Source organism: Lepidochelys kempii, chromosome 10, assembly GCF_965140285.1.
Source record: "Lepidochelys kempii isolate rLepKem1 chromosome 10, rLepKem1.hap1, whole genome shotgun sequence".
Classification (NCBI taxonomy): domain Eukaryota; kingdom Metazoa; phylum Chordata; order Testudines; family Cheloniidae; genus Lepidochelys; species Lepidochelys kempii.
In genome coordinates this window covers 55679099-55705605 of record NC_136389.1, presented here as the reverse complement: position 1 = coordinate 55705605, position 26507 = coordinate 55679099, and the positions used below count along the sequence as shown (strand labels likewise).

At 42.8% G+C, this 26507-nt stretch overlaps 1 protein-coding gene across 5 annotated transcripts in view; it reads left to right on the top strand.

The window, feature by feature from the left end:
* ENTREP2 (endosomal transmembrane epsin interactor 2) overlaps positions 1–26507 on the top strand; it is a 388263-nt gene that overhangs the window by 286312 nt on the left and 75444 nt on the right. For 4 of the 5 annotated variants that reach the window (XM_073303684.1, XM_073303683.1, XM_073303687.1 and 1 more), the window contains one exon: positions 4610–4741. The exons of the other annotated variant lie outside the window; for it this stretch is intronic. In XM_073303684.1, the coding sequence (XP_073159785.1) occupies positions 4610–4741 (132 nt within the window). The remainder of the gene's footprint in view (positions 1–4609; positions 4742–26507) is intronic. 5 annotated transcript variants of the gene reach the window in all.

Genomic DNA, 26507 nt, shown 5'->3' with positions numbered 1-26507 from the left:
CTCAGAACCACGCAGCGCAGCCTCTCTGCAGAACTTTGCTCCACCAGGGAGCCGGGAGGTGAAGGGGGAGAGGGATTGTGAGGAGAGGCAGTGGTGGTTAGTACTTGTGCTGTTGATTACACATAAATCACCAAATTCAGGTGTCATCGTGGTGAGGAGCCCAGGCAGGCAATCACACACACACACACATACGCCCCTCACAGGAAGAATGCAGCCACAACAGCAGCGAGGCTGGGCTGGACACGAAGCGGGATGGAGTGCAGCACCCTGGCGGAGAGAGGGGAAGCCTGCGGTGAGGCACAGGGACCTCAGCAGCTTGCTCGCTTTGGAGAGGCTCTTCACCGCATGTTGGGGAGCTCCAGGCAGAAGTGGGGGTGGGACAGAAGCGCTGCTGGAATGGAGAGAAGCAGCGTACCAGGGGGAGGAAAGGGCGGGGGTCAGAGGCACACCCTGGAGGGTCAGCCTTGCTTGCTCCACCTCTCCCCTTCTGACCCCACGTTCCCTGTCCCCTGCGTCCTCTCCCCCCTTCCTTCCATCGCTGTGTCGACTTCTCTTCTCCTCCTCTCCAGCATTTTCCTCCCTTGATCCCTCCCCAGGGATACCTGGGAAATGCAACTGAGGCAGGTTACTGGAGAGCCAGCCCCGCTTGCCTGTGAGAAGATGCGCCCTGCCTTGGGTCCAGGGCACGGGCTTGTGATAAAGTGCGAGCAGCCATGCCTTGCCGTGGCCCTCTCCCCGGCAGAGAGAGGCTGGAAGTTTCCCGTGGGGGTGATTCCCAAGCCCTCTGATTCCGGCTCCTTGACTTATTTGCCCCAGGCAGAGGTTTTCCCTGGCAGGAGAACGGAACAAAGATGAACCCTCCTTGTGTGCACGGCTGGGTTGCCATGAGGCAACCTCTGCACAGAATGGGACAGAGCTGCCCAATGCAGTGTGTGGAAGAGACAGAGAGTGAGGAAGACCCAGGTACGGGGGAAGGCAGCTTGGGGAAAAGACCGAACTGCGCCCCTTCCCATTTTGGATGAAGCAAAAAACAATTTGGGGCACCGCTTTTTGGCGCCCCCAAATCTTGGCGCCCTAGGCGGCCGCCTAGTTTGCCTAGTGGTTACACCGGCCCTGTCGGCACCCCTGCACCACGGGCAGGTGGAGGGTCCGCACGGCTCCCTCAGCTGCCGGGGCTCCACCAGCTGCTGGCCTGGCCAGGGGGTGGGGCCTCATGGGGAAGAGGAGGGGAAGGGGGTGGGGTCTGCTGTGATGACAAGTGGATGGGCCAGGCCCGTCCATTTTCAAAAAGTGGGAGTGCGGTGGCCCCAGTTCTGGCATCACTGCTTCATGAACGCTTTTTAAAGGAAAAGGTAAATAGCTGTGCACAATGGGCCAGATTATCAAAGGCTCTCTAGAAATGTGCCTCTGATATTTGTGCCTTTTTTGTACAAGCAAAGCCACCAATTGCTCTCTGTTTGCTGCACAAATATATATATATATTTGCACATGTAAAAATTACAGATGTATTTTTGGGGGCAGCCCTATATGTTGGTGATAACTTAATTTCAACAGTTTTCATTGTGCATTTAAGAAACCTTTTAAAAATATTTTTAGCAAGATACAAGGACAGGTACTGTGCAATACAAAACAGTTATAAGATGCATTTTAGAGTGAATAGAGAAGCAGTCACAGGTGGGACTCTTGTTAGGAAGCTTTAGATATTTTTTTCAGCCTTTGTTTATGTGATATCTGTTCATTACATGGGATAAAAGTAGACCTAGGATCTATTTTTCACATTAGAAGTGTTAAATACATACCATGATGTGTGGGTGACTACCTTTCATTGAACAGACGCAGCATGTATCAGAGAATAAATGATCTTGGTGTGGACAGCTTTGTGTAAAGTGCATTTTCCTTGTTATAGAAACTTTTTACCAGCTGAAGAGCATATTGATTTTGCTGGATGCTCTTTGATAATATAGCAGGTGTGCTGTAGCTTTGTGACGGCTGAATTTGACACAACTCTAAATTCAAAGTGTGAATTTCAAACCTGTTCTGTAGTAGTTATCTAACAGCTAGCACCATTTCCAACATTCCCAGAGGAGTTCAAAGGCAAGACCTCCTCAGATTTAACAACATTTTGTATTTATCATGGGATTGAAGAGTTGAAGGTTGTCTGATCATATACCACAAAGCCACGCACAGATCAGATCTCATTCATTTGTTTAAAAAAAAAAGTATTAGAAACTCACAGGAATTGAAATACCTATCTTAACATGTTTAAAATATTATGAGGAAAAGCTACACATATAAAATTCTAATCTGATTATAAAAAAAAAAAGTTACATAGAAATCAAGGGATCAGTACAAAAGACGCTCACCATTTTAGTTGGCTATTTCTTTGTTTCATTTACAGTATTTATGACTCAGGGCATGACCAGGCTACATAGGGTGCAGCAGAAAGCTGCATCCACTTCTGCTCATGAGTGGCTAGAAAATGGTATAATTTATGTTTTCTGCATTTTTAAAAGCATTCTGACTAATTACACTGGTTAGAGGGCATTCTAGAGGTTCAAGAGTTCAAACCCACTGAGACAGCAATTTGTCTGGAGTATGCCTTTATTCTGATATATGGCATGATGTTAACTTATCAGCCTGTTTACTGAACATTATTTTTTTCAAAATAATAGTCTTGTATTGCTCTCCCAACTACTTATCTGTTCCGCATCACTGAAGCAGAGACACCAAATTACTCTGAGAGATCACACATTTTCTCTTCTCTTTTTTCTGTCTCTGTATCTTTCTTGAACTTGGATGTAAAATATAAATTTTAAAACATCTAGCTACTAAGAAGAGATGAATGATTCAAGCCTTGTATGAAGGCAGAAAAAATAAAGCTAACTAGTAAGAAAGAAATCTGTTTAAATATGCTGCTATACTGCCGACCTCAGATGGGACACTTCAATTTCCTATAAGTGCCAGAGCCCATCTCAGTTTGTTCAGCCAGTCATTCAAGCAGCAGAAGACGATTTGGGAAGAGGCAAAATATTAATCATGACACAAATACAATATGCAATTTAGGTGGCAGTAAAGATCATAGTGCTGTCTCCATGGTACATGGTACACAGCACAGATGGTCACTATATGGTCTCTTCCACACTATTCCAGCTATTGTGCCTCATCCTGACTAATTCAGTCTACATGGCCCATTAAATCCCTGACCTCTGCTCAGACTCCCATTAAAGCTTCTAATTACTGCCAGTTTTGGCACAGTTTTTTCCACTATGAAAATCTGGGAATTGAGACCACTAAGCTCATTTCACATAGGCCATTGAACTGCCATCTGATGGTAATAACTCTTACTCAATAGTGACCCAGGCTGGGTTTGAGCCAGTGACCTAGGGAGATGGCAATATATCCTGCTACCAATCCTTAGAATCCTCTGCACCAGCACAAAATGGCTTCAAATGGGAAAGGAGAAAGCATCTAAATGTTTAAGTGTAATTAAGAAAAATACAAGTGGCTACAGGCTTATATTAGTAAGCGGAGGAAAAATTCATATAGAGTTAAATCTTGGCTGAAAATCATGATAGCAAAGCAATAGAAAAACACAGTCCTGTTTTTATTTTTTTGAACAAAGACATCAAAATGAGGATAATTAATCCAATTCTGCACTTTTTATATGGATAAACCTCCCATGGAGCTGAATGGAAATATTGCAGTTTTAAGCTCACATAAATCATATTTTAAAGAAAGTCATAGTAAAATTAAAATGTTGACTGGGGTTCAGTACATTCAATAAAACACATTTTAATAAAAATCTTAAAAGAACAGATACCAGAAATGCTTAGTGCCTTCTAAAGCCTCAAGATAAAGGGGAGACATAATTAAAGAAAGACAAAAAGAACTTTGTGAAAATTAAAATTTGAGGATGCTGAACGTTTACTGTATTTTTTTAAAAAAAGGGGTTTTCAAAACAAACAGAACTTGAAACAAAAAAGAGAAAGTAAAACTTTTTCAGAGTAAAAATAAATTAAAAGTGAGGTCAGTGTGCACACACTCTCCCTCACACACATATATATCAAATATTGTATGCCTTTCACCTTCCCTTCATGTTCCATTCTCTCCTGTCTCTATTTTCATAATGGTACCTCTCTCTATTCCAGTCATCTTCCTGGTTATTTAAATGTGATTTTATTTCTGATCAAGATTTCTCACAATATTTCCGGCACCTGTTTTATCCCCCATGTTTTTCACACTTACTTACTTAAATCATTTCTCCTGGTTTGATCCGGCTCTGAAGAGTACAGAAACAATTTTCTGCCTCCTAAAAACAACCTTTCTCAACAGCCCACAGAAGGCCTTAAAGATACAGCTACTTTTATCTACCTTACTTGTCTACAATATTTTTCTCTCACCTACTTTCATTTTTGTAGCTTCTGCTGGTCAACAGAAGTCATTCTGCTTCAAGCTGTGTCACTGATTATATGATGAATTGTATATTTCAAATAGAAGAACATAGTTGTCACTCCTTGGTGTCATCTTGTGTTGAAGATAAATGTTGTAACGATGGTTGGAACAAAGGTTTGGCTTTCTCTGATTTCTCTGATTTTTTACTTTTTTTCAGATTAAATTTGACAGTGATGGTGTCTGTGTTTGCTGTGAAATGCAGCATCAAACATCAGGCTGCAGCAACCTTGGAGAAACGCTGAAACTGAACCCGCTGCAGGAGTGTAATGTTGTGAGGCTGACTCTAAAGGTGGGGAGTAAAAAGGATTATCACTTTATTAGAATATAACACAGCAAGTGGATTTTGATAAAGGCATGTAGTGAAAGTTGTTTGTGCACTGTCAGCTGCTTACTTATTCATAACAAAGAGACTTAGCAGAAAATGAGAACCTGATCCTGCAAACATGAAATCAATAAAGCTACTCATGTGAGTAAAGTTACATGCTCACTTGTTTGTAGGATTGTTGCCTATATTTGTACAGCATAACCATTTTGTTAAAGGTTGAATATGCCCCAGGGTACACCTACAAAAATCTTATTGTAGGTTGAGGGCTTATAATTGTAATCTTGATGGTGCCATTTTGATTAAATGTTTTTTTAAAATAATCCATATAAGAGAATAATTTAGAAAAAACAGATTATCCAAAACGTTTCTGTAAAAATCTTTCCGGTGTGAATTCCATATTTATTATTTCTGCTGTGTGGCTTTGAGAGCTCTGTATTCCCTGACTGTTTATATTAGAGAAAAATGTCGCACTAGGCACATGAAGAAATTACAGCTAATCAGGCAAACAACTGACAGTGATAACACACACCTTCTATAATTATGATTAGTAATGACTGTGGATTGCTGCAACAAAAAACAGCTGTTGTATGTACTCAGGGCTTTATTCTGCCTTTTGTTTGAAAATAAGCACCCCACTTGAAATAGTACATCTGTAACGGCATGTAGGCTCTCTCTACGCTGCCTTTTTTTAAAAAAAATATCTATCTTTCCACTATCACCACTTCAGCCCCATTGGTGGTAGCAAAGGTGGGAGCCCTAAAGTGGAAATTTTACCAAAGCTGACTAATCTTGTTCACAACAAGTCTAGAGAGCATAGTAGGAAAAATGTCAGTGACTGCCAAAAACATTTTCCACATTAAAATGTGTGTGTGAGAGTATGTACGCATGCTCATACATGTGTGAATTTGGTTTTGAGTCAGTCTTTGTTTATGGTGCCTTTGATAAATATGGCCAGTGTTTAGTTATTATATATGTTGATTACTTTGGGCCTCTTTTATGTGTTTTTTCCAAACCATATGCCTCATTCTTATTGTCAATCCAGAATAAACTACCCAGCCATTTCAGCTGTGGATATAACACAAAGCAGTAACATATCTACAATTATATGTATTTGAGGAATAAACAGTTCTTCTTCGAGTGCTTGCTCATGTCCATTCCATATTAGGTGTACGTGCTCGCCACACACACCAGTGCTGGAAGTTTTCCCCTCAGTGGTATCCGTAGGGGACCGGCTCTTGCGCCCCCTGGAGCAGCGTGCATATGCTGCAGTATAAGGGGCACCACCGGCTCCCCACACCTTCCGTGTCTTATTGCCACCAGGGACGGTGCTGGAACGTCTGCTGCTTCGGCTAGCATTGCGCTTCATTCAGTGTTTCTTTTGAACATTTCCCTGTAAAATAGTTGTACATAGTTAATAGTTCCCTTAGAATTAGTTCTAGTATAATTGGTCCCAGAACAGGATGGGGCATGCTCCAGTCCCCAGGCTTTAAGCCCTGCGATCATTGTAAGCGACCTATGCTGATCAGCGACCCGCATGGTAGTTGTTTAAGGTGTCTAGGAGAAGGACACACAAGCAACAAGCATCACATCTGTGAATTCTTTAAACCCCAAACAAAAAAGGAGAGAGACGTCCGTCTCAGGGCACTCCTGATGGAGTCGGCGCTGACCCCAGCACCAGAGCAGAGGTCCGACTTGGCCCCAAGCACCTCAGCATCGGTGCGGAGCGCCCCGCCGGTGCTGTCTACAAGCTGGCACCAATCCCCCTCCCCAGCTCTGGCCAAGAAGTTGAAGAGAACCATGAGGGGAAGATCTCCCACTTTCCGTAAGGGAAAGGAGAGGGCTGGAGAGAGCCAAGACCTGTGCTTGACAGCTCAACACCTCCGTCAGGGACTAAGGCCCCAGCTCAGGCCGAGCAGTCTAGCCCATCCTGTACCATGCGTGCCACACTGGACAGTGAAGAGGGACTTCATCATCTAGAGGTCTCATCAATACCCGAGGCACTGTAGGGAGTGCAGGAGATCCTGACACTACTAGTGCCACCCACACCAGCTCCGGTGGTACCCGGGTCCTGGGGTAAACCCACCTTGGGACCTTCCTGTATGTCCCCACCTCAGCAGCAGCACTCCCCCTCGTGGGGGAGGTCCCGCCAGCACTCACCTGCATGAAGCCGTCATGTCTCAGAAGCAAGGAGGCAGGCTTAGCAAAGTCCTTGTCAGTCTCTGGACCCTGTGCACCGACAGCGGGATTTGAGGCGCGGCTTGGCAGTAACCTGGCGCAGACCTACGGAGGCATGCGCCCCTTGGCAAGAGCATCAAGACCTGCCCTTTCTATCTCCAATGCCTCGGCACCGGTCACGCGACCAATCGTATGAATGGAGCCACTGGTCACCGAACCACCAGCACCTCTCTCCAAGACACGATTGGAGAGATCCTCCTGCTGACTGGATCGCTCCAGCTCCCGGTCCTGCTTCACGTCCCGGTACTGGTCGAGTAGCATGAGGTGTAGATCTCCAGATTACTGACACTGATCCGCCGAATGCTGACGGTCCCCGAAGTCCCATGCAAGGGATTCATCTCAATCTGACAGGTCGAGGCGCAGCAGTTGGTGCCACAGAGAGAAGGGCTGCTGGTCCACCCGATTATGGTTGCCTGACAGCGACCACTCCACTTAAGGCTGGGGCACTGAGCAGGAGTCCTTGGCAGTGGGACAAGCCCTGGCACCGGCAATATTGTCTACATCATCAGCACCACAACCAATCCAATGGCCCAAGGCCAGTGGCCAACAGCCTGGTACCCCGGAATCCATGGGAGTTTACCCAGCCTTCGCAGACAGTCTGGTCAGTGGCAGGGGCCTTGGATAGACCTTCGGCCTCTCATCGCACCCTCCACCAGAGGTGGAGACCCCAGAAGGGCAGACCCCCCAGGCCCATGAGGACCCAGGAGACCAGCCGGCTGGACCTCGAGGGGACGTGGCAGATCCCACGGCACCAGCTTCATCCTCACCATCGCTGGATGAAGTGATTATGGGTCCCGCTTACCCAGTTCCACAAGATGACATGAAGCTGATCAGGAACTATTGAAGGGGGTTGCCTCCAACCTGGGGTTCCAGGCAGAGGAGCTAGAGCAGGGATCTCAAACTCAAATTACCATGAGGGTCACATGAGTACTAGTACATTGGCCCGAGGGCCGCATCACTGACACCCCCCTGCCTCTGCCCCCTGCCCCCACTCCACCCCTTCCATAAGCTCCCCCGCCTCGCTTCTTCCAACTCCTTCCCTAAAGTCCCCACCCCAACTCCGCCCCCTCCCTGCCCCTATTCCAACTCCTTCCTCAAATTTCTGCCCCTGCCCCGCCTCTTCTCTGCCTCGTCCCCAAGTGTGTGGCTCCCTGCTCCTCCCCCCTCCGACCTGGAAAGCGCCTGAAGGTAGGCAGAGGAGCCAGGACACGGCGAGCTGGCAGGGGGGCAGGCGGCGGGTGAGGAGGTTTGGCGGCTGCAGGAATAACTCGGAGGGGATGCGGGGAGCTTGGTGGGCCGCAGCAAAGAACTTGGTGGGGGTGGAGGGTGCACGGGGAGCTTGGTGGGCCGCACCAAATAACTCCGCGGGCTGCGTGTTTGAGACCCCTGAGCTAGAGGAGCCATCGGACTCCCTGTTCGACGTCCTTTGGTCCACAGCATCTGTTAGGGTGGCTTCACCCCTACATGAAGGGATATTGTAAATTACTAATGCCTTATAAAACCCCCTCTTCCTTGCATCCCATTTTGAAAAGGGCTGAACACAAATACTTTGTGCTAGCTAAAGACCATGAGTACCTCTACGCTCACCCGGCGCCAAATTCCTTCGTAGCTGAGGCTGTTAATCAAAGGCAGAGGCATGGGCAACCCAGGGCTATGCCCAAGAATAAAGACTCAAAGAGAGTGGATTTGTTTGGGCAAAAAATGTATTCGTCTTCCAGCCTTCAGTTGAAAGTGGCCAATCACCAAGCCCTCCTCGGCCACTACAACTATAACTATAACGTGGCAGGGCATGGTCAAGTTCGAGGTTTTGCTTCCTGAAGGGTCTAGGAAGGAATTCCGGGTGATCCTCGAGGAGAGTGCAGCTGCAGCCAGGCAGCTTCAGACAAGACGGACTCCACAGCTCCCACCATGGCCTTGGCCATCTCTATGCAGCAGGCATCCTGGCTTCTCCTCTCTGGCTTGTCGACAGAGGCTCAGCAGTCAATGCAAGATCTGCCTTTCAACAACCAGGTCATTTGCAGAACAGATGACAGTCGGCTTCATGGACTAAAAGACTCCTGTACTACCCTGAAAACTCTAAGGCTGTACGTCCCTGGTCCAGCCCGTAAGCAGTTCAAACCACAGCCAGCTCAGGGCCAAGGAAGCCAACCCTAGCAGGAGCCACCCCACAAAAAGGGTAGGGGCTACAAGCGCCACCCTAGCCACGCACCTTCACCCTCTGCCCAATTGGGCTCAACCCGCATTAAGCGAGCCAAGCGAGCGTTTTGAGGATGCACCGAAGGGCGACCTACTGGACTATACCCCGGATCCATCTCCCACTTTTCTCCAACTGCCTTTCTTTTTTCCTCCCGGCATGGACCACTATAACTTCAGACCGTTGGGTCCTCAATACAGTGGCTCCAGGTTATACACTCCAGTTTCTTCCCTGCCCCCATCCCTCTTCAGGGACCCCCCTCACAAGAGTCTCCTCATGTAGGAGGTGGAAGGGTTGCTGCAGTTGGGTGTGGTGGAAGAGGTTCCACACGAGTACAGGAACAAGGGTTTCTATTCCCAGTACTTTTTAATCCCAAGGGCCAAGGGAAGTCCTCAGCCCATCCTGGACCTGCAAGACCTCAACAAATACCTAAAGAAATTGAAGTTCCGCATGGTCTCCCTGGCCTCCATCATCCCCTCCCTGGATCCGGGAGACTGGTATGTTGTCTTCAACTTGAAGTATGCTGTCTTCAACTTGAAGGATTTATACATAGTGATCTTTCAAGGTCACAGACACTTCCTATGATTCACGGTGGGAACCGACCACTATCAGTTTGCGGTCCTTCCATTTGACCTTGCAACAGCACCAAGGGTGTTTACCAACCTCAGGTGTCGCAGTATCCAGATTCTTCCGTACCTCAATGACTGGCTCGTCAAAGGCTGCTCTAGGTCCCAAGTCAAAAGGGATGTCATGGTGCCGCAGGCCGTGTGCCAATCCCTGGCCTGCTGGTAAACCACAAAAAGTCAATGTTAGTTCCAGTGCACAGGACAGAGTTCATCGTGGTGGTGCTTGACTCCACCTACGCCAGAGTGTTTCTGCCGCAGGAGAGGTTCCAGGCATTGGTGGACCTCATCATGGGAGTCTCCGTGTTCTCTGTGACCACGTCCAGGGTTTGCCTGCACCTGCTGGGCCACATGGCAGCATGTACGTATGTTGTCCGCCATGCCAGGCTCAGGATGCGGGCCTTACAGAAGTTGCTGGCGACAGTCTATTCCCAGTCCAGAGATCACCTGAAAAAGGTTGTTACCATCCCACCAATGATTCTTACCTTGTTGCAATGGTGGACTGACCCCACAGCTGTCCTGGAATGAGTTCCATTTGACAGCCCTTGTCACTCAATCGAGTTGATATTGGACACCATGGACCTGGGCTGGGGAGTGTGCCACGGCAGCCTCCAGACCCAGGGCACGTGGTCCCTGGAGAAGATGACGTTGCACATAAACATCAAAGAGCTCAGAGCAGTACGTTTGGCCTGCAGGGTCTTTCTGCCGCTCCTGGAGGGCAGGTGGGTGAGCATGTTTACGGACAATATGGCCTCGATGTTCTACATCAACAGATGGGGGGAGCATGCTCATTGGCCCTCTGTTAAGAGCCTCTCCAGTTGTGGGATTTCTGCATCAACCACACAATCCACCTGAAGGTCTGTCACCTCCCCGATGTCAGGAATACGCTGGCAGATTGCTTCAGCAGGTCCTTTTTCTAGCACCATGAGTGCTTGCTCCATCTGGAGGTAGCCCGGATGCTCTTCCAGAGGTGGGGAACTCCCCAAGTGGACCTGTTCGCCATCAGACAGAACAGGAAATGTCATCACTTCCGTTCCCTACAGGGTCTGGGTAAAGACTCCGTGTCTGATGCCTTCCTCCTGTCATGGTCGTGGGGACTGATGTACATGTTCCTGCCAGTCCCACTCATCAGCAGAGTCCTCTCAAAGGTCAAGAAAGACAAGGCCCGAGTCATCATGGTCGCCGCAGTGTGGCCGCGCCAATATTGGTTCAGTATGCTGATGGCCCTGGTAGTGGCCACTCCCTGGCCCCTTCCAGACCAACCGGATCTGCTTTCACAGGATCGTGGGTGTCTCCTACACCCCAACCTCTCCCCTCTCCACCTGGATGCTGTGTGGTTGCACTTGGAGGAGCAAGCCTGCTCTAATGAGGTCCAGCAAATCCTCCTGAAAAGCAGGAAGCCTTCCACTGAGCAACCTACCTGGCCAAATGGACGAGGTTCTCCCACTGGGAGTCTCAGCATAGCACCTCTCCAGCGTGGTGCTCTTTACAATTTACTTAGATTACCTGCTCCATCTTAAGAAGCAAGGGCTGGCCCTCTCTTCCATCAGAGTGCACCTTGCAGCTATCTCTGCTTTTCACCTGCTGATCCAAGGTCAATTCTGTGTGTAACTTGCATGACATGTCGGTCCGATTCCTGAGAGGCCTCGAGAGACTCTTCCTGCTGGCCTGGGCTCCTGTCCCACAGTGGGACCTTAACTTGGTTCTCTCCAGGCTCATGGGTCCACCTTTGAGCCTATGGACTCCTGCTCCCTCTCCCACTTGTCATGGAAAGTCACGTTCCTTGTGGTGATAACATCTGCGAGACGAGCGTTGGAGCTTAAAGCCCTGACATCTAAGCCGCCGTATACGGTGTTCTACAAGGATAAAGTTCAACTGTGACCCCCATCGGCCTTTCTGCCAAAGGTGGTGTCTTCCTTCCATGTTAACCAGGCTGTCTTCCTCCCAGTGTTTTGTCCCAAGCTGCACACCACTGAGGAGGAAAGGTTAAATGGTAGGAAAAATTTTGTCACAACATTTTTTACAATAGCCTTAGTACATTTTTAAAAATCATTAATTTTCATCAAGAATTTTAAGAAAGTGGCTAAATTTGCCTTTCATTTTTTTAATGTTTAATGGTTTTTAAAATAGGCATATTTTTATGGGAAATAGTTTTAGAAGTATTTTGCCCACCTCTACTCAGATTTAATATATACCAACTTTATTTTATAGGGTCAAGAAGCATGTGGACCAAGGGTATCCAGTGAATATAGTGTACTTAAATTTTCAGAATGCCTTTGACAAGGTCCCTCACCAAAGGCCCTTACTCAAAGTAAGCTGTCATGGGATAAGAGGGAAGGTGCTCTCATGGATTGGTAACTGGTTAAAAGATAGGAAACAAAGGGTAGGTATAAATGGTCAGTTTTCAGAATAGAGAGAGGTAAATAGTGGTGTCCCCCAGGCGTCTGTTCTGGGACCAGTCCTATTCAACGTACTCATAAATGATCTGGGAAAAGGGGTAAACAGCCAGGTGGCAAAATTTGCAGATGATACAAAATTACTAAAGATAGTTAAGATGCGGGAAGACTGCGAAGAGGATCCTACAAAAGGATCTCTCAAAACTGGGTGACTGGGCAACAAAATGGCAGATGAAATTTAATGTTGATAAATGCAAAGTGATGCACATTGGAAAGTATAATCCCAACATACATATAAAATGATGGGGTCTAAATTAGCTGTTCAGAAAAGGGCAACAAAAATTATTAGGGTTATGGAACGGTTTCTGTATGAGGAGAGATTAATAAGACTGGGACTTTTCAGGTTGGAAAAGAGATGGCTAAAAGATATGATTTGAGGTCTATAAAATCATGACTGGAGTAGAGAAAGTAGATAAGGAAGTGTTGTTTACTACTTCTCATAACACAAGAACTAGGGGTCACCAAATGAAATTAATAGGCAGCATGTTTAAAACAAATAAAAGAAAGTATTTCTTCACACAGCGCACAGTCAACCTGTGGAACTCCTTGCCGGAGGATGTTGTGAAGGCCAAGACCATAACAGGGTTCAAAAAAGAACTAGATAAATTCATGGAGGATAGGTCCATCCATGGCTATTAGCCAGGATGAGCAGAGATGGTGTCCCTAGTCTCTGTTTGCCAGAAGCTGGGAATGAGCGACAGGGGATGGATCACTTGAGGATTACCTGTTCTGTTCATTCCCTCTGGGGCACCTGGCACTGGCCACTGTCAGAATACAGGATACTGGGCTAGATGGACCTTTGGTCTGACCCAGTAGGGCCATTCTCATGTTGAGAGAGAGAGAAAAGGATGGAGCCTACACAAAACATATGACAAAAAATGTGCAAGAGGAGTCTATGAGCTAAAGCATTAAAATATTGCAGAATACTTTTTATTTATTTTATTGATTTATGGAGCATCACGTCTTACAATTAATTGACTCTTCTGGAGCTTGACATTAGAAAAATTGAAAGGAACCAACACAAGAAGTCCCTTATGTACAACATAAAAAGGGCCATTACTTAAATGTCTGAAATACAGTGTTTTTGAAGTAAATAACTCTCCAAATGCTAGAAGAATTAAAGCACGAACTTGTTTTTGTTTAAAAAAGAATTATCACACCAGTGAGATGATCCACATTAGCTCCCTCTTTCTCTTTCCCTCTCCTCCTAACTTTTTTCATCCCTCCTCTCTTCTCCTGCTTTCCATTTCTCCTCCCTTTCTTCTTTTGTTCTTCTTTGTTCTTCTTACTCCTTTTCTCCTTTTCACTTCTCCATCTCATTCTATATATCCTCTATAGTCGGCAGGACACCAAGCTCACTGTCACAGTTCAGGGCAACTACACTTGTATTTCCTCCTCCATCATCCACCAAGGGCCCTTACTCTAATCTCCTGGTTCCTCAGCTGTCACCTCTCTTGAGTAGAGACCTGCATCTATCTCCCTTCTGACCAGGGGTTTGTTTGTTTGTTTTTAGGCTGCACAATCTCCTGCCTACACTGTGATATTCCCAGCAAGCCAGACTGCCTAAATAAGCCACTGTCTATGGTTTGCTTTCTCTTCAAAGGCTATGAACAACATATTTGCAAGCAGTTATGAGTTACCACACAGTTCTTTCTAAGCAAGCATAGTTATTTTTAAGCTGAAAGCATTAAAGAGAAAACATTTTTAAAAACCATAGAAGAACCTACACACATGCTAATAAGCTTATCAGAGATCACCCCAATCCCAACAAGGGATCTGGTGAGAGTCAGTCCTTCAAACTCCACCAAGCGGTTTTTTCTGTGGTTGCAAGTTCATCACAGCCTCAGCTTAGAACTAGCACCCCCATGAAAAGTTCGGTCTCTCCTGTATACAGCTTGGGCCTTTGATCTTCAGATTCCAGGAACAGGTAATCAGTAGAAATGGTCCCCTTCTCAGGATGTAGCTATAAAACTCTGGGGTTTTGCATAAGTGGAGGTGGGAAACTTGCATTCACCTCCCCCTAAAGATCCCCAAGAAAACCACTTGACCCAAAAGTCCTTCTTGTCTGGACCATTGTTCAGTATAATCCTTTGAGGTTCATAACACTTCCAAGGGTTTACAACCCATCTCCCTCCTAGAAAAGTTACATATGACCTCAGTCCACAATAAAACCTTTGGATTTAACACAGTGAACTCCAAAGACAGTTACACTTAATTTTAAAAGTTTTTTTAAGGTTATTGCAAGAAATTGCACACTCTCTCATATCTGTCACTTTCACACGTTGGGCAAGTCCAACAATGACAATCCAACCAGTAGAAGACAGTGTTTGAGTGGACTGACAAATTTAGCCTAGTAGTAATTGTAATAATAATAAAAATAATTTAGTGGGGCTCAGTAACAACTCCATAGTTAAAGCAACTCTGTCAAACTAACAGTCGTACTTTTGCCTGAATATTGTTATCTATGATTGTTACAAGTGACACCTTAGATTACTTTAGCTGAGAGAGATTGGAGAAATAATATTTTATTCTTTTCCCACTCAGTTTTCTTTCTTAGTGCATTTTACAGCCTCTCTTTCCCCAGTGTATCCAGTTAGTTTCCCCTGGGCTTGCATGAGGAATTGTCATTATAAAACCACAAAAATGTTGAAAGTGGACTCGGAGTAAGCTCTAGTACCTGAAACAACATTATAATCACTTCTGTAATTAACTAGACTTCAAGCTAACCATGTCCCTGTAAGGGTGCAAACAGTGGTGTGTTATCTTAAATCCCATCTTCTATTAAGCTGCTGACAGAAATACAAATCATTTGTATGAAAATAGTGCTATAGATGGAACCCAGTAATCATGGAGAGTCTTGAGTCAAGTGAATAGGGTAAATACCGACATGCGGGAAGAACAGGCTTGCTTCAAGAAGTAATAGAATGCAGTTTGTTCTCAGTATATCTTGAGATGACATGGAGCCACAAAACAAAGTTGGAACAGTAAGCTGGATTGAGTCTAATGATACCACCACATATCATGACTAACCCAATAAAACAAGCATTCTTTCATGCTGAGCCTGAGCAACAATATTGAGGGCAATATTAAAGGAAAGTAAATTGCAGAATCATTACAAATTGCACTAACAATTTTCTTCATATTAACTACCATTACGAGAGCAGGTCTAGCAACACAATTATTAAAACATCAGCAGCATTTTATTGATGCTAGTGCTGCCACCGTTATTATCATTGTCAGAGTTGCATCAGCAGTAGTGCAATGCTAGAAAAATTCTAGTGTCAAGAACACCAGAGAGTTTTGTGACTACCAAGGTACAATCCAGCCTAATGAGTAGCTGTGTCATCCTTGCCCTCTAACCTAGCGTGCCCTTTGCTACTGTAGCCTCCAGCCTGGACTGCTCACAAATAGTCTCCAGAATGCAAGTCACTCCCAGCTGTGTCTGTGTGTGTGTTGCAGCCAGCCAGCCACACCTTGGCTCTTACCAGCCTTGGTTATTCTTCAGGGTGACCACAATACACACCCAGTCTTAGATTTCCCCCAAGAAATGAATGTCTTATACTGCCAAGCCCTCTCTGGGACAATACAAGTTTATGTAAAGTCTGTTGTTTCTTTAATAGAAATAATATGCACACAGCTTGCCACCCCAAATGGAGTTTCCCCAAACACTTCAATTTAAACACACTGAATTAGAAAATACAATAAAACAAGTTTATTAACTGCAAAGAGAGAGGTTTTAAGTGAGTGCAAGTAATGAGGAATAAAGGTCAAAAGTGGTTACAAGAAAAGTCAAGATAAAACGCAATTTTATCTAACTTACAAACCATGTTAAATTCAAAGCAAAGATTTCTCTACTACATGCTTTCAGCAGTCTTACTGACCAAACTTCGGAGGTCAGGACTCCTTCTCCCAGAATCCAATTAATGGTTCTTTTGTTGCTTTGGGATCCATGAATGCAATGGGCAGGTAAAGAAGAGGTGGGGGTGCCTTGGGGTGTTTGTCCCTCCTTTTATAGTTTCAGTCCCCCTCTTGAAATACATTTCCAGTTGGATTCCAGGAAACAAAAACTCTATGGAGAACGATGTTCCCTGCTGCTTTTTCTTCATCTGTTTGAGCTTCCTTTGTTTTCTTTCCTGCTTGATGACTGTGTTTACTGCTTAAATACAAATTAAGCAGAGCACACATTCCTTTCTCTGCGATGGACCTGTTTGCCAACCTCAGTTTGGAACATGTGTTAATAACACCCTACAGTGGAATTTTATAACTTCACATTATGTTCACAATGTTGCCACACATATTTTATCAGGACAATACTGACCAGCAAATTATGAGTTTTCAAATGATACCTCACAAGGCATACTTTGTACAAAGATTATTACAATAGTGGGTATGGTGTGGACATGGGTACAGTCTGTCACAAGTATAGTTTGTATAGTTGGCCCATCTTTTATTGTAAGTATCAGATAGCCAGCCACTAAGAATAGCAAGATGGCAGAGGAGATCCTTTCCCTCTTATAATGTTATTGTACAACTAAATCCATTTAGCTCTAGTTAAACAAAAAGCTCTGTGGACTCTTCAGACGGGTCTGGAACAAAAGGTCACATGACTAAGAGTTGTTGATTGAATTTAAGTGTTTTCTATCAAAATTATGCTGCTGCCATTTTTTTGATCTGAGAAAGATTCAGAAAAGGGAAAAGACCATTCCGTTTTGAAGGTAAATCTTCCAAGCCTTGGAAAATAAAGTCCCACATTATTCTGAGGATCATCACATGCTTACTGGAGAAGGAGAAAGGTTGGCTTGTAGTTGTAAAGGTAACTGTTAGCTTTGAGGCTGATAACCCTTAGTTAGGGCAATATCCTTAAAAATGGCTACTTTAACAGAGAGGAATTTAGAACTCAGGCCAGTGCCAGACTGCTGACAAGATCCAACACGTCCAGGGCATTGGACAAACTGTATAATCTACCTCTCTGACCTAGCTTGATTCAAGATATCTATGGCTTAGTGACTGCTCAAAACCACCTCCTGTCTACAAACCAGAGTAGGTTCAACAAAACCACAGTGACTCAGGCTGATTCTGATGAGTACAAGATTTGTGATAAAAAACAGAAAAGAGTGCACAACTGCATCACTGGTGAAACCCCCCTGTATTATCAAGACCTTGCTGGATGGTACTGTGAGCTCTGTATTCTTTCAAATTATCCTGCCCAGGCAACTCGGCTCATCACAAGTCTGCAAGCGGCACTGAACTTGCCTTCTCCTCTAACTTCAAATCAAAAAAGTACTTTACATAAGACAATATGAATTCACTTATCTAACAAGAGAAAGTTGTGGTCACTAATAGACCTCCAAAGACTAAAAGATTCAGACCCTGATATATTAGGCAGTAAAATACCCTGCACCAGTTGTCCTAGGTAACTGCAACATTACCTTTGACAAGGCCTCAGATACAACAACTCCCAAACTCATGTACTCGCTTGACTCCATAGGACTTTCACAGGTCATTTCCAGACCAACCAATACACCTGGTAACACATTGCACCTGGTCTAGTCAAGATGTAGAGGACTACAAGCAGTGGTCAGAGCTCTTCTACATCTTAAGCAGCTCAAGAGGTCTTTGATCCTGCTCCTTCTGTGAAGGCTCATAGATCCAACCAAATTCTATTAAATCATCCAAGGTGTCTCCTTGAGAAGAGCTTTATGCAGCGTGAAAGTTTTCACCAATAGAAGTGGGTCCAATAAAAGATACTACCTCACCCACCTTACCTCTGTAAGGTCTCTCCAAGGCAATAATGTCCTGGACCTAAAATAGGTGGGTTGTTCAGAACACTGCAATGTCTCAGGAACTAATCCAGGACTATGGAACAAACTCCTGTAGGATCTGAGAACCACTGTGAATCTCACTGTATTTTGTGCTGAGTGAATGGCATACATGGGACCTGGCCTTCGCTCATGAAAATACACAAATAAATATACATTTTGATCCACATGCAGTTTTTTTTTCTCCTTGGGAGAGAGAAAGGGATACAACAAAGGGATAGAAAGACATAAATCACATCACTTAATGTACTACTCAAAGTACTCAAATACCATTGTGAAGGGCAGTATAAGAACCTAAAAGGAATAGGATAAAGGAAAATATTGTATGAAAGGACCATGAGGAGACAAATTGCAGTAAAAAGAAGATGAAAACCAAACAATATTGAATTCCAGCAACTGGAAAGAATATGCTGCAGCCTAATTTTGACCTTTTGTGTTACTAGCTTTGTGATAATCAGGCTTGTATTGTACCATGCTACAGAAAAAGCAATGCAGGCATTCTGGATAAAAACATTTATGCATAAAACCTGATCTTGTCACAGAGAAACAACAAGATTAATCAACATAACAAAGCAGGCTTTGCTACTGTTAGAAAATCATATTAAGAAAATTAAATTTATGCTCTCTCTACCATTGCAGCAGCCTATTAAGTTATATTTGACAGAATCATGCTATGCCTAAGAATGTTGGGTCAAATTCTGGGTGGTGTTGTGTGCCTGTAACTTTTCACCTTGGGACAAATTGGATGTTTGTGTAAATCACAGAATCATTACATAATTCAGCACTATTGATTGCCTCTGCTTAAGGAATTTCCTGGGTTGGAAGAGGCAGATGTATATTAGGAGTAAGGTGCACTGTGAAAGCCATTGATGGACGTTTACTGCTCCTCTCTGTACTATCCGTGATTCTGTCGATTGTTGTTAGACCAAAACTTTGATAAGCAACCACACACACAAGTCAAACAATTATTTTTTCCTTACAAATATCCTGTCAGTGTACATGGCCATAACATACAAAAACAAATACCGGTATGATTAATGTAAAACATTTGTGTAATAAGTTATTTATCATCTCCTGTGAGAATGAGGGAATGAACTTGCATTTCTGTGTTTTATAAACATGGACATAGTAAGGAGGTATGGAATAGAGTGTGTTCAGTGTGCAGATGATGCCTAGCATTAGATCTGTCTCTCTCACTCTCATATCTAGCTCCATGAGTGCTGTTGAGCATTTTCCCAGAGCTGGGTAAGACTGGGGCTTGGATTGGGAAACTGTCTGAAACTCATTCTGGACAAGAAGAGGGTGATTATGATGGATTAGGGGAAGCAACCAGTGGATTTGGCTGAAGTTATATCAGCCACTCAAGTGTGTTACATTCTCAGCTGTTTCTTAAGAATCAAATAGCAGCAGTGACCAAGTTGGCTTTTCCTAATCTGTGTCTGGAAAAGAAGCAGGAAGCTAAATCATTTCTTCTTACATGCCTTTGTCACCTCTGGATTAATATGTGAAAGAATGATTTTCATGTGATATGAACAGGTTCATTCAAAGCTGAGACCATATCAGTGTGAAAGGTTTACAAGCTCAGTTGTAAGTATATAACGTGGTGTTGGGCTTTAATATAAATGTTTCACATGACTCCAGCTATTATGTTTATTTCTGGGCATTTCCTGATGTCCCACAAATTACTTTTTTTTAGAATAGCACACTCCTGAACAATGGATCAAGGAGTTCCTTCTCGGGAGTACATTTGCAAAATAGTGTGGAGTGATTTTGCTTCATGGCTCCCAGTGATTCTAAAGAGAGGAGCAGGGATAAATATCTATATATCACTCTGAAAATATTTCCCATCCCAGACCTTGTAGAGAAGCCCATAGCCAAGTAGTGGTTAGCTGGTGAGGTAAGAGCAAAAGTAGAAAGTTGCTGAATGCTAATAGTTGCTTTCAAGTGTAGACGAGGTTGTCTCAAAGATAGGTATATGGAATGAGACTGCATTACTTGTCTGCACTTTGTGAAAGGGATTTGAGAACAAAAAGTTCTGTGGAGTTTAATAGAAAATGACAGCTTTATATAGGTTCTTTTGAATGATCATACTAAATTACATCCCTGCTATAGAATTCTACAGAATTGTTTGAAAATCCTTTATACAGGATATCATTCTCTATTAATTTCTATAGCAGCCTACTGGTTTCATGCCTATTCTGTAAGGATAGAAGTGAATCCCTGCAATAGAGATGTGGGGAGCTGAAATAAGAGTGGCAGCTGGATTTCCATTGTATTGCTCAATCCAAATATGTTTGTACAAAGAAAGAAGGAAAAGAAAACAGCCAACGCTGACTTTTAAGGAAAATATGACTATACACAAGATGATTTTGGATAATCTTTGCAAGAAGAGGCCAAACTTACGCAAAAGTTTCAACAATAATGGTGGCTATAGTTGTCCCCAGTTAAGGTCTTGACTGCATACTATTACATGTTAGATCTGTTTAATGGCTGTTCAAGTTATGTTGCCTTTCTTTTCCAAAATATCCTTCATTTTTATTCATGAATCCTCATTATTTGCTTGATAATGTCACATCTATTCCTTCTCTGATTTCTTCCCACTATCACCATATGGCTTCAGTCGTATACTGGACAAATTTTCATTTCACACCATGCAGCCATGGATTTTGAAGACTGCTATTTACTTTATATATGAGTGATGACCAATGTGTTTTTTTCTCTGTGACTTCAATGCATATTTTGTAATTAAGACTGTAACTCATTGATGAATAGGACCTATATAGGGTGACCAGATGTCCCCGATATTTAGTATGTATGATCGGGACACCATTTGTCCGGATATTTTGCTTCGGCAGCACTCCAGCTTCCCCCCCCCTTTCTTTCTTGGGGCGGCAAAAAACCTAGAGCCAGCCCTGGTGGGGGGGGAGGGGGAACCTGTGGCTGCCCCCCCATGTGTCCCGATATTTTGTTCTTGTCATCTGGTCACCCTAGACCTATATTTTCTTTTTCGTCCTGCATGCAAGAATCTTAGCTGTGCTATGAAATGTGCATTAGAATTTGTTTTATTTTTCTGCTAAAGATACACAGACCATGTCTATAATGTGACACTCCATTGGATTACTTTACAAACTAAATTACCAGATCTGCAATGCTAGATAATTGTAGTGTCTTCTAAAAGGCATTTTAACGCCTTTGCTGTGATAGAGTACTATCTGTGCATAAAGTAAGTGCTTAAGCCTTCATTTTAATAGGCAGGTGAAAGTCATATCTTGTGAATTTAGTTCCCATTTTTGTGCATGCCTCTACAGTGGAATACGACACAGCAAAGCCTAAGGTAGTGCTCTGATATACAAGGCAAGAAGCAGTGCCTACGGATATTTTTTTGTCACATAAAATGCAGACTTAATTTTGTGGTATTTGAGATATAACTTTTAACTTTACAAAATTAGTTTGTAATGATTCGTTCAACCATTCCACTTTCTGTCTTCACTGTTTCTTTGCAGACAAGGTCACAATGATTCTTTGGGGTGCAGGTGTTACTTCATCTTCCTCAATATCTGACCAACATATGTTGTCTTCCTTCAGAATTAACTTGCCATATTAGAGCATATCAAAGATAAAAGCAAATCAATAGAGTCTTATAGAATGGATATTCAAACTGCCATGTTTATTTATGTGTGTTTGAAGCTTCCGAAAATGAATTGTATGAAAATCTTTAAATATATTCTCTAGTTTGGATAGGGTTTTTTTTTAAACTTAGATTGTCCAGAGAAATCATGCAGTGCAGGTATAATAATTTATTCTGTGGGTTGGTATGCTATAAAACAAGTGGATGTCTTCCATGGAGTAGGAACTGTTTGCATATATGTTATATCCTATAACATTAAACACTGAAATAAAATACTTTTCTCCATTCTAAAAGCTTGATTAAAGAAACACAATTTCTTCATCCCTGGCGTAACTAAAAAACAAACATTAAATCAAAATAATTTCCTAAATTGGTTCCAAAACTCCAGATGTTAAACAAATTATTTTATTTAGTCTTACAACATGTCTGTAATGTTAAACGCTTGGAAATTGTCCGAGTCTGAACTAATTCCATACACTAACATTTTGTAAATTACAAATGCACCTCTTGTCCCAAGAAAATCAATGTGCCCTTCCATGTTAATCTGGAAAAAAATTAATTGTTGCAATTTTGGGGTTTCAACTTTTTTAGGAAGTTGGAGTTTTTTAGCCCTGTCCCCTTGTCTTCCATAATCTTTTCCTCAGCCTTTAGTGCTGTTGTTCACTACCTCTTTTTTTTATCACTCTGTCCTTACTTGCCTTTCATGGCCCATTGTACCTTGCTCTCCTCCTACCTCTCTACTTGCTTGTTCATCATTTCGTTTGGTGGTTATTTCTCATGCTCTGTACTTCTTCATCTTGAACATCCACAGAGAATAGTTCTTGGTCCTCTCCCTCCCCCCCCCCCACCCCATCTTATACCTCAGAGACATTATCCATTCACCTTCCTCTGGGTTTCCTTGTCCATCTTTTCTCACCTCTGTTTGTGTTTTTAGACTGCAAAGTTCTCTAAGGAAGGATGGACTTTACTTGTGTTTTTGTAGCTCACAGATAATAAGTCCTTTACAAATAATAATTAATCATTCAAAAATAGTACTCTTGCAAAATGCTGTAGTCTGATTTCACATTTTTATACTTACTTTCCAGTCATTTGTATTGTGTCACAATCAGTTTAATGAAAAACATTAAATTAAGTATATCTCTGATTTACACTAATAAATTACTCCAGAACAGATATCCTAATGTACTCCATCAAGAATCTGTGCAGCTAAACTAACAGCCTTTCTCTTCTTACTCTTCAACCACTCTGTTGTTATCACTTTTGCTTTGGCTATTGTTTTACTTACACGTCAAATACCCACTGAATTATAGTAATTAACTCAAAAGACAAGGTGATAATTTACCATGTCATTGACTTTGCTCCCATTTACATAGCTCTAAAATGCCATTGATGTCAGTTGCGTTATTCCAGATTTACAGTGACATAAACAGAGAAAAGTTGGCCCATTGTGTTAATGACACAATGGGCCAGATAGTCACCTGGTCTGTTGTGTTAAGCAAAAAATAAAACATATTATTCAAACATTTATCCTTCCCATGTGTGAGCGATTTTTGTATGCAACTGAATTTGTTACTAAACTCTGCTTATATCCCTCTCCCCTTTAATGGCATTTGAACAAAGGGTCAGTTGTCCTATTGCATTTTTGGGAGAAGGCAGCACTTCTAGCTCCACAGACTCCTATATTCCTCCTTCTGGAGTTAGGTGTGAGTCATAAACTGGGTCTCAGTTCAGCATTGATCTTTCGTATGTATAGACAGTATTCCAGGATTTATGGGAACCAATTTCTCTAATTCCTCTGACTCTTCCAGTTGGAGCAACTGAGTTTATAATCTAAGTTAAAAACACTGCTGCCCTTGAATTCATGAGTAAAAGAGGTACATAGAGAGTAATTTCATGGGTGAAAAAGCTTTACTGCTCCTTATCTCTTTTCAGGTTATTCTGATATAAGAAATGAAACACTGTAATTGAAGTCAATCAAGGGTAAAATAAATCATCTTTACAGCACTGCAAAAATGGGGTTTAGACCGTGATCAGTATTGATGTTTATCCCATTGTGTTCAGGTTATTGATTACAGCCATCGGTTTACATGTCTACAAACTTATTTTACTCCCTTTCATTTGTTGATTGTACTTCCAAAAGTTCATGGGAATTAAGAGCCTTCTAGAAAGCGATTAATCTTTTATTTCTCCACAGGAATCCAATCTGTTGTGAAAGCAAATTAGAAGCCTATTGTAGGGTTCAGTAAAGAGTTATCAATTTGGTAATAGTGTGTTTAGGCTAAGACCCTTGAGCTGGACCTTTTTTTCCCCCTTCAACTTTTTTTTAACTAACTTTAACAACATAAATAAAGCACTTTTCCCCCTAAAAATTATTAAAATGAAAAAGAGTATAGAATTGAGAAAGTAAAATTATTAAAATCAAAAGAGTATAGAATTGAGAAAGTAAAATCTGAGGCTCAACATTGGCCTCTGTTATTTCTGGAGTAAAATAATCCTGGGTAGATTGAGATATAATTTCTCAATTCTGTGCATTCAGTGTGGTTGGGCAGCTTTCCATACAATGTTTGACAGAAAGAATAAGTATTTTAGAATAAAAGTGATTCATTTGTAGTGGCATGTTTGTGTTTTGAATGTTAAATTCACTGATTTGCTATTCAGGCATATAGTTTAATTGATGGTACAATTTATGAGGAGGTTAAGGAGTAATTAGGTAGATACAGTAAAGTCTACATTTGTTTGAGTGTTGTAGAGATGTTACGAAAAATCTGTTTTTTGTGTTGTCCCTTTCCCGCATTTTCCTTACCTTTTTGGCACTGTACTCCCATGTGGCATACAAGGGATCGTGGAGCACTAAGAATTGTTTTGGTAATAAGACACACAATTAAGAAAGCCAATCTATACTTTTCCCAAATAAAAGTTACATTGAAATGTGTTCTTTTGTAGGGTTGGTTCCAAAGCCCTTTTGAGTCTTGCATCTTTCTCACACTCACATAGGTGCACAGAGAGGAAAGGCTCAAAGAATGTCTTTCTGTAGTAAGACCCCACACATTCACAGGCTCTGCACTTGTTGAACGGGATGTTTGAAGAGATGGTGACATGCTGTACCATGCTAAATGATGGTGCATCTTACACTTTATGCCTGGGAACTCAGGAGGGATTAAACCTGCTGGAGCACAATCACTCAGGATCCCTCCTCTGGTATAGGTTGTTTGTAAATTACATAATCTTTCCCATTTTGATCCTAAAATTGTATTGTTTTTCTGTCAGTGTTGAATGTTCATATTATACCCTTAACTCCAGATGTGATTAGCTAATAAGATGTCCCTACAGCTGTTTCTTGCAGGCACTCAGTATTTAGCAGAGATAAACTTTATTATAATTTTCTATTTACTCTAAGATGAAAGAAAGATTTTGGGTATGAGACAATATTTTACAGCAAATTACCATTCTATTAATAGTGTCTAGATATGATTAGAGGTACCAATTACATTTTGAGGAGTGAATCTTTGAAAAGGTGAATTTACTTAACTTTCTGTATTCTTTGATTACATAGGACCAGATTCTGCTATTATTTCTAATGCTGAACTGGGTCTTATGCCATTTATTTTGTTTGGATTCATTATTACATCATAATTTTTCTTTTGTCCCCACCATGTAATCATATATGTTAGCAGCTGCTGTAAATTACTTTGGCAAATTATTTTTTCTGCAGTTGAATTCTCTGAGTAATAAATTGATCACTCAGGTTTTTTTCCCAGTCCAGTTTAATAGTGAAATCAGAGGGTGTTGTTCATCAGCTTAATAAAAACAGGCACAATGGGATTTTTGTGACAAAATTATTTTTAATGTATTGTACTGCATATTTTTATCATATAACATAGTCTCCAGAATATAGCTATTAAATGACTGTTATAGGTATTTTCAGGAACACAATGCACTGCAAAAGAATGGTTAATTAAATGACACAGGCTTAATAGCTGCCCTCAGCCATGTGGTGGACAGCCATATAGTGTGGTATGGAAGGAAAGTGAGGATGTGGGGAGGGGGCTTCAGGGGATGAAGAAATGTGTTTGCAGGGGTCATTTTGGGAGGGAGCAGGACTGTGCAAGGTTCCTGTGCTGGAGCATGAACTCAGCTCCCCAAGACATTGGTGCTTCATGGGTTCTTCACACTGATGTCTTGCCATCTCTGTACACTGAGCCCAGAGCACCTGGGGGAGCCAGGAGATGTGCAGTAGGGTAAATGGAGATGTGAAGAAGGGTGTGCACAGTTTTTGGGGTCAGAATGGGGGAGATGTGAGGATTGAATTGTGGGAAAGGAGCACCTCCCAGACAAACCTTCTGTGGTTTGTCAAACTGGTGCACCTTTGTCAAAGCTTGTCAAAGAGGAGATTTTCTCCACTCTACAACTCCCCCAGACTCCTCCTAACTCAAGCCCCACTTGTCCCCATCACCTCACATGTGGGTTAGAATTGGAGATAAGATCTGCCTATAGGTAGGCATGAGGCAAGCAGGTTCATTTGGAATGAGGAACTAGGGGCATTATATTGAGGGGGGACATGGGGAGACTAGAGATGCTGCCATGGGGCACTGGGCTATAGTGTATGTAGCCTGTGATAGGGTGTACCAAGCCCTTTGAGGCCCCCCTGCTGTAGGCCTCAGGTTCCTACCACTTGCAGCTCACCCCATCCCAGAAAGGAGCAGTGGAAGAAAGTCCTCCAAGTGGCCTAGAGAGGCTGCGAGGGATGCAGCTAATCAGAGATGGGCTGTGCTGGC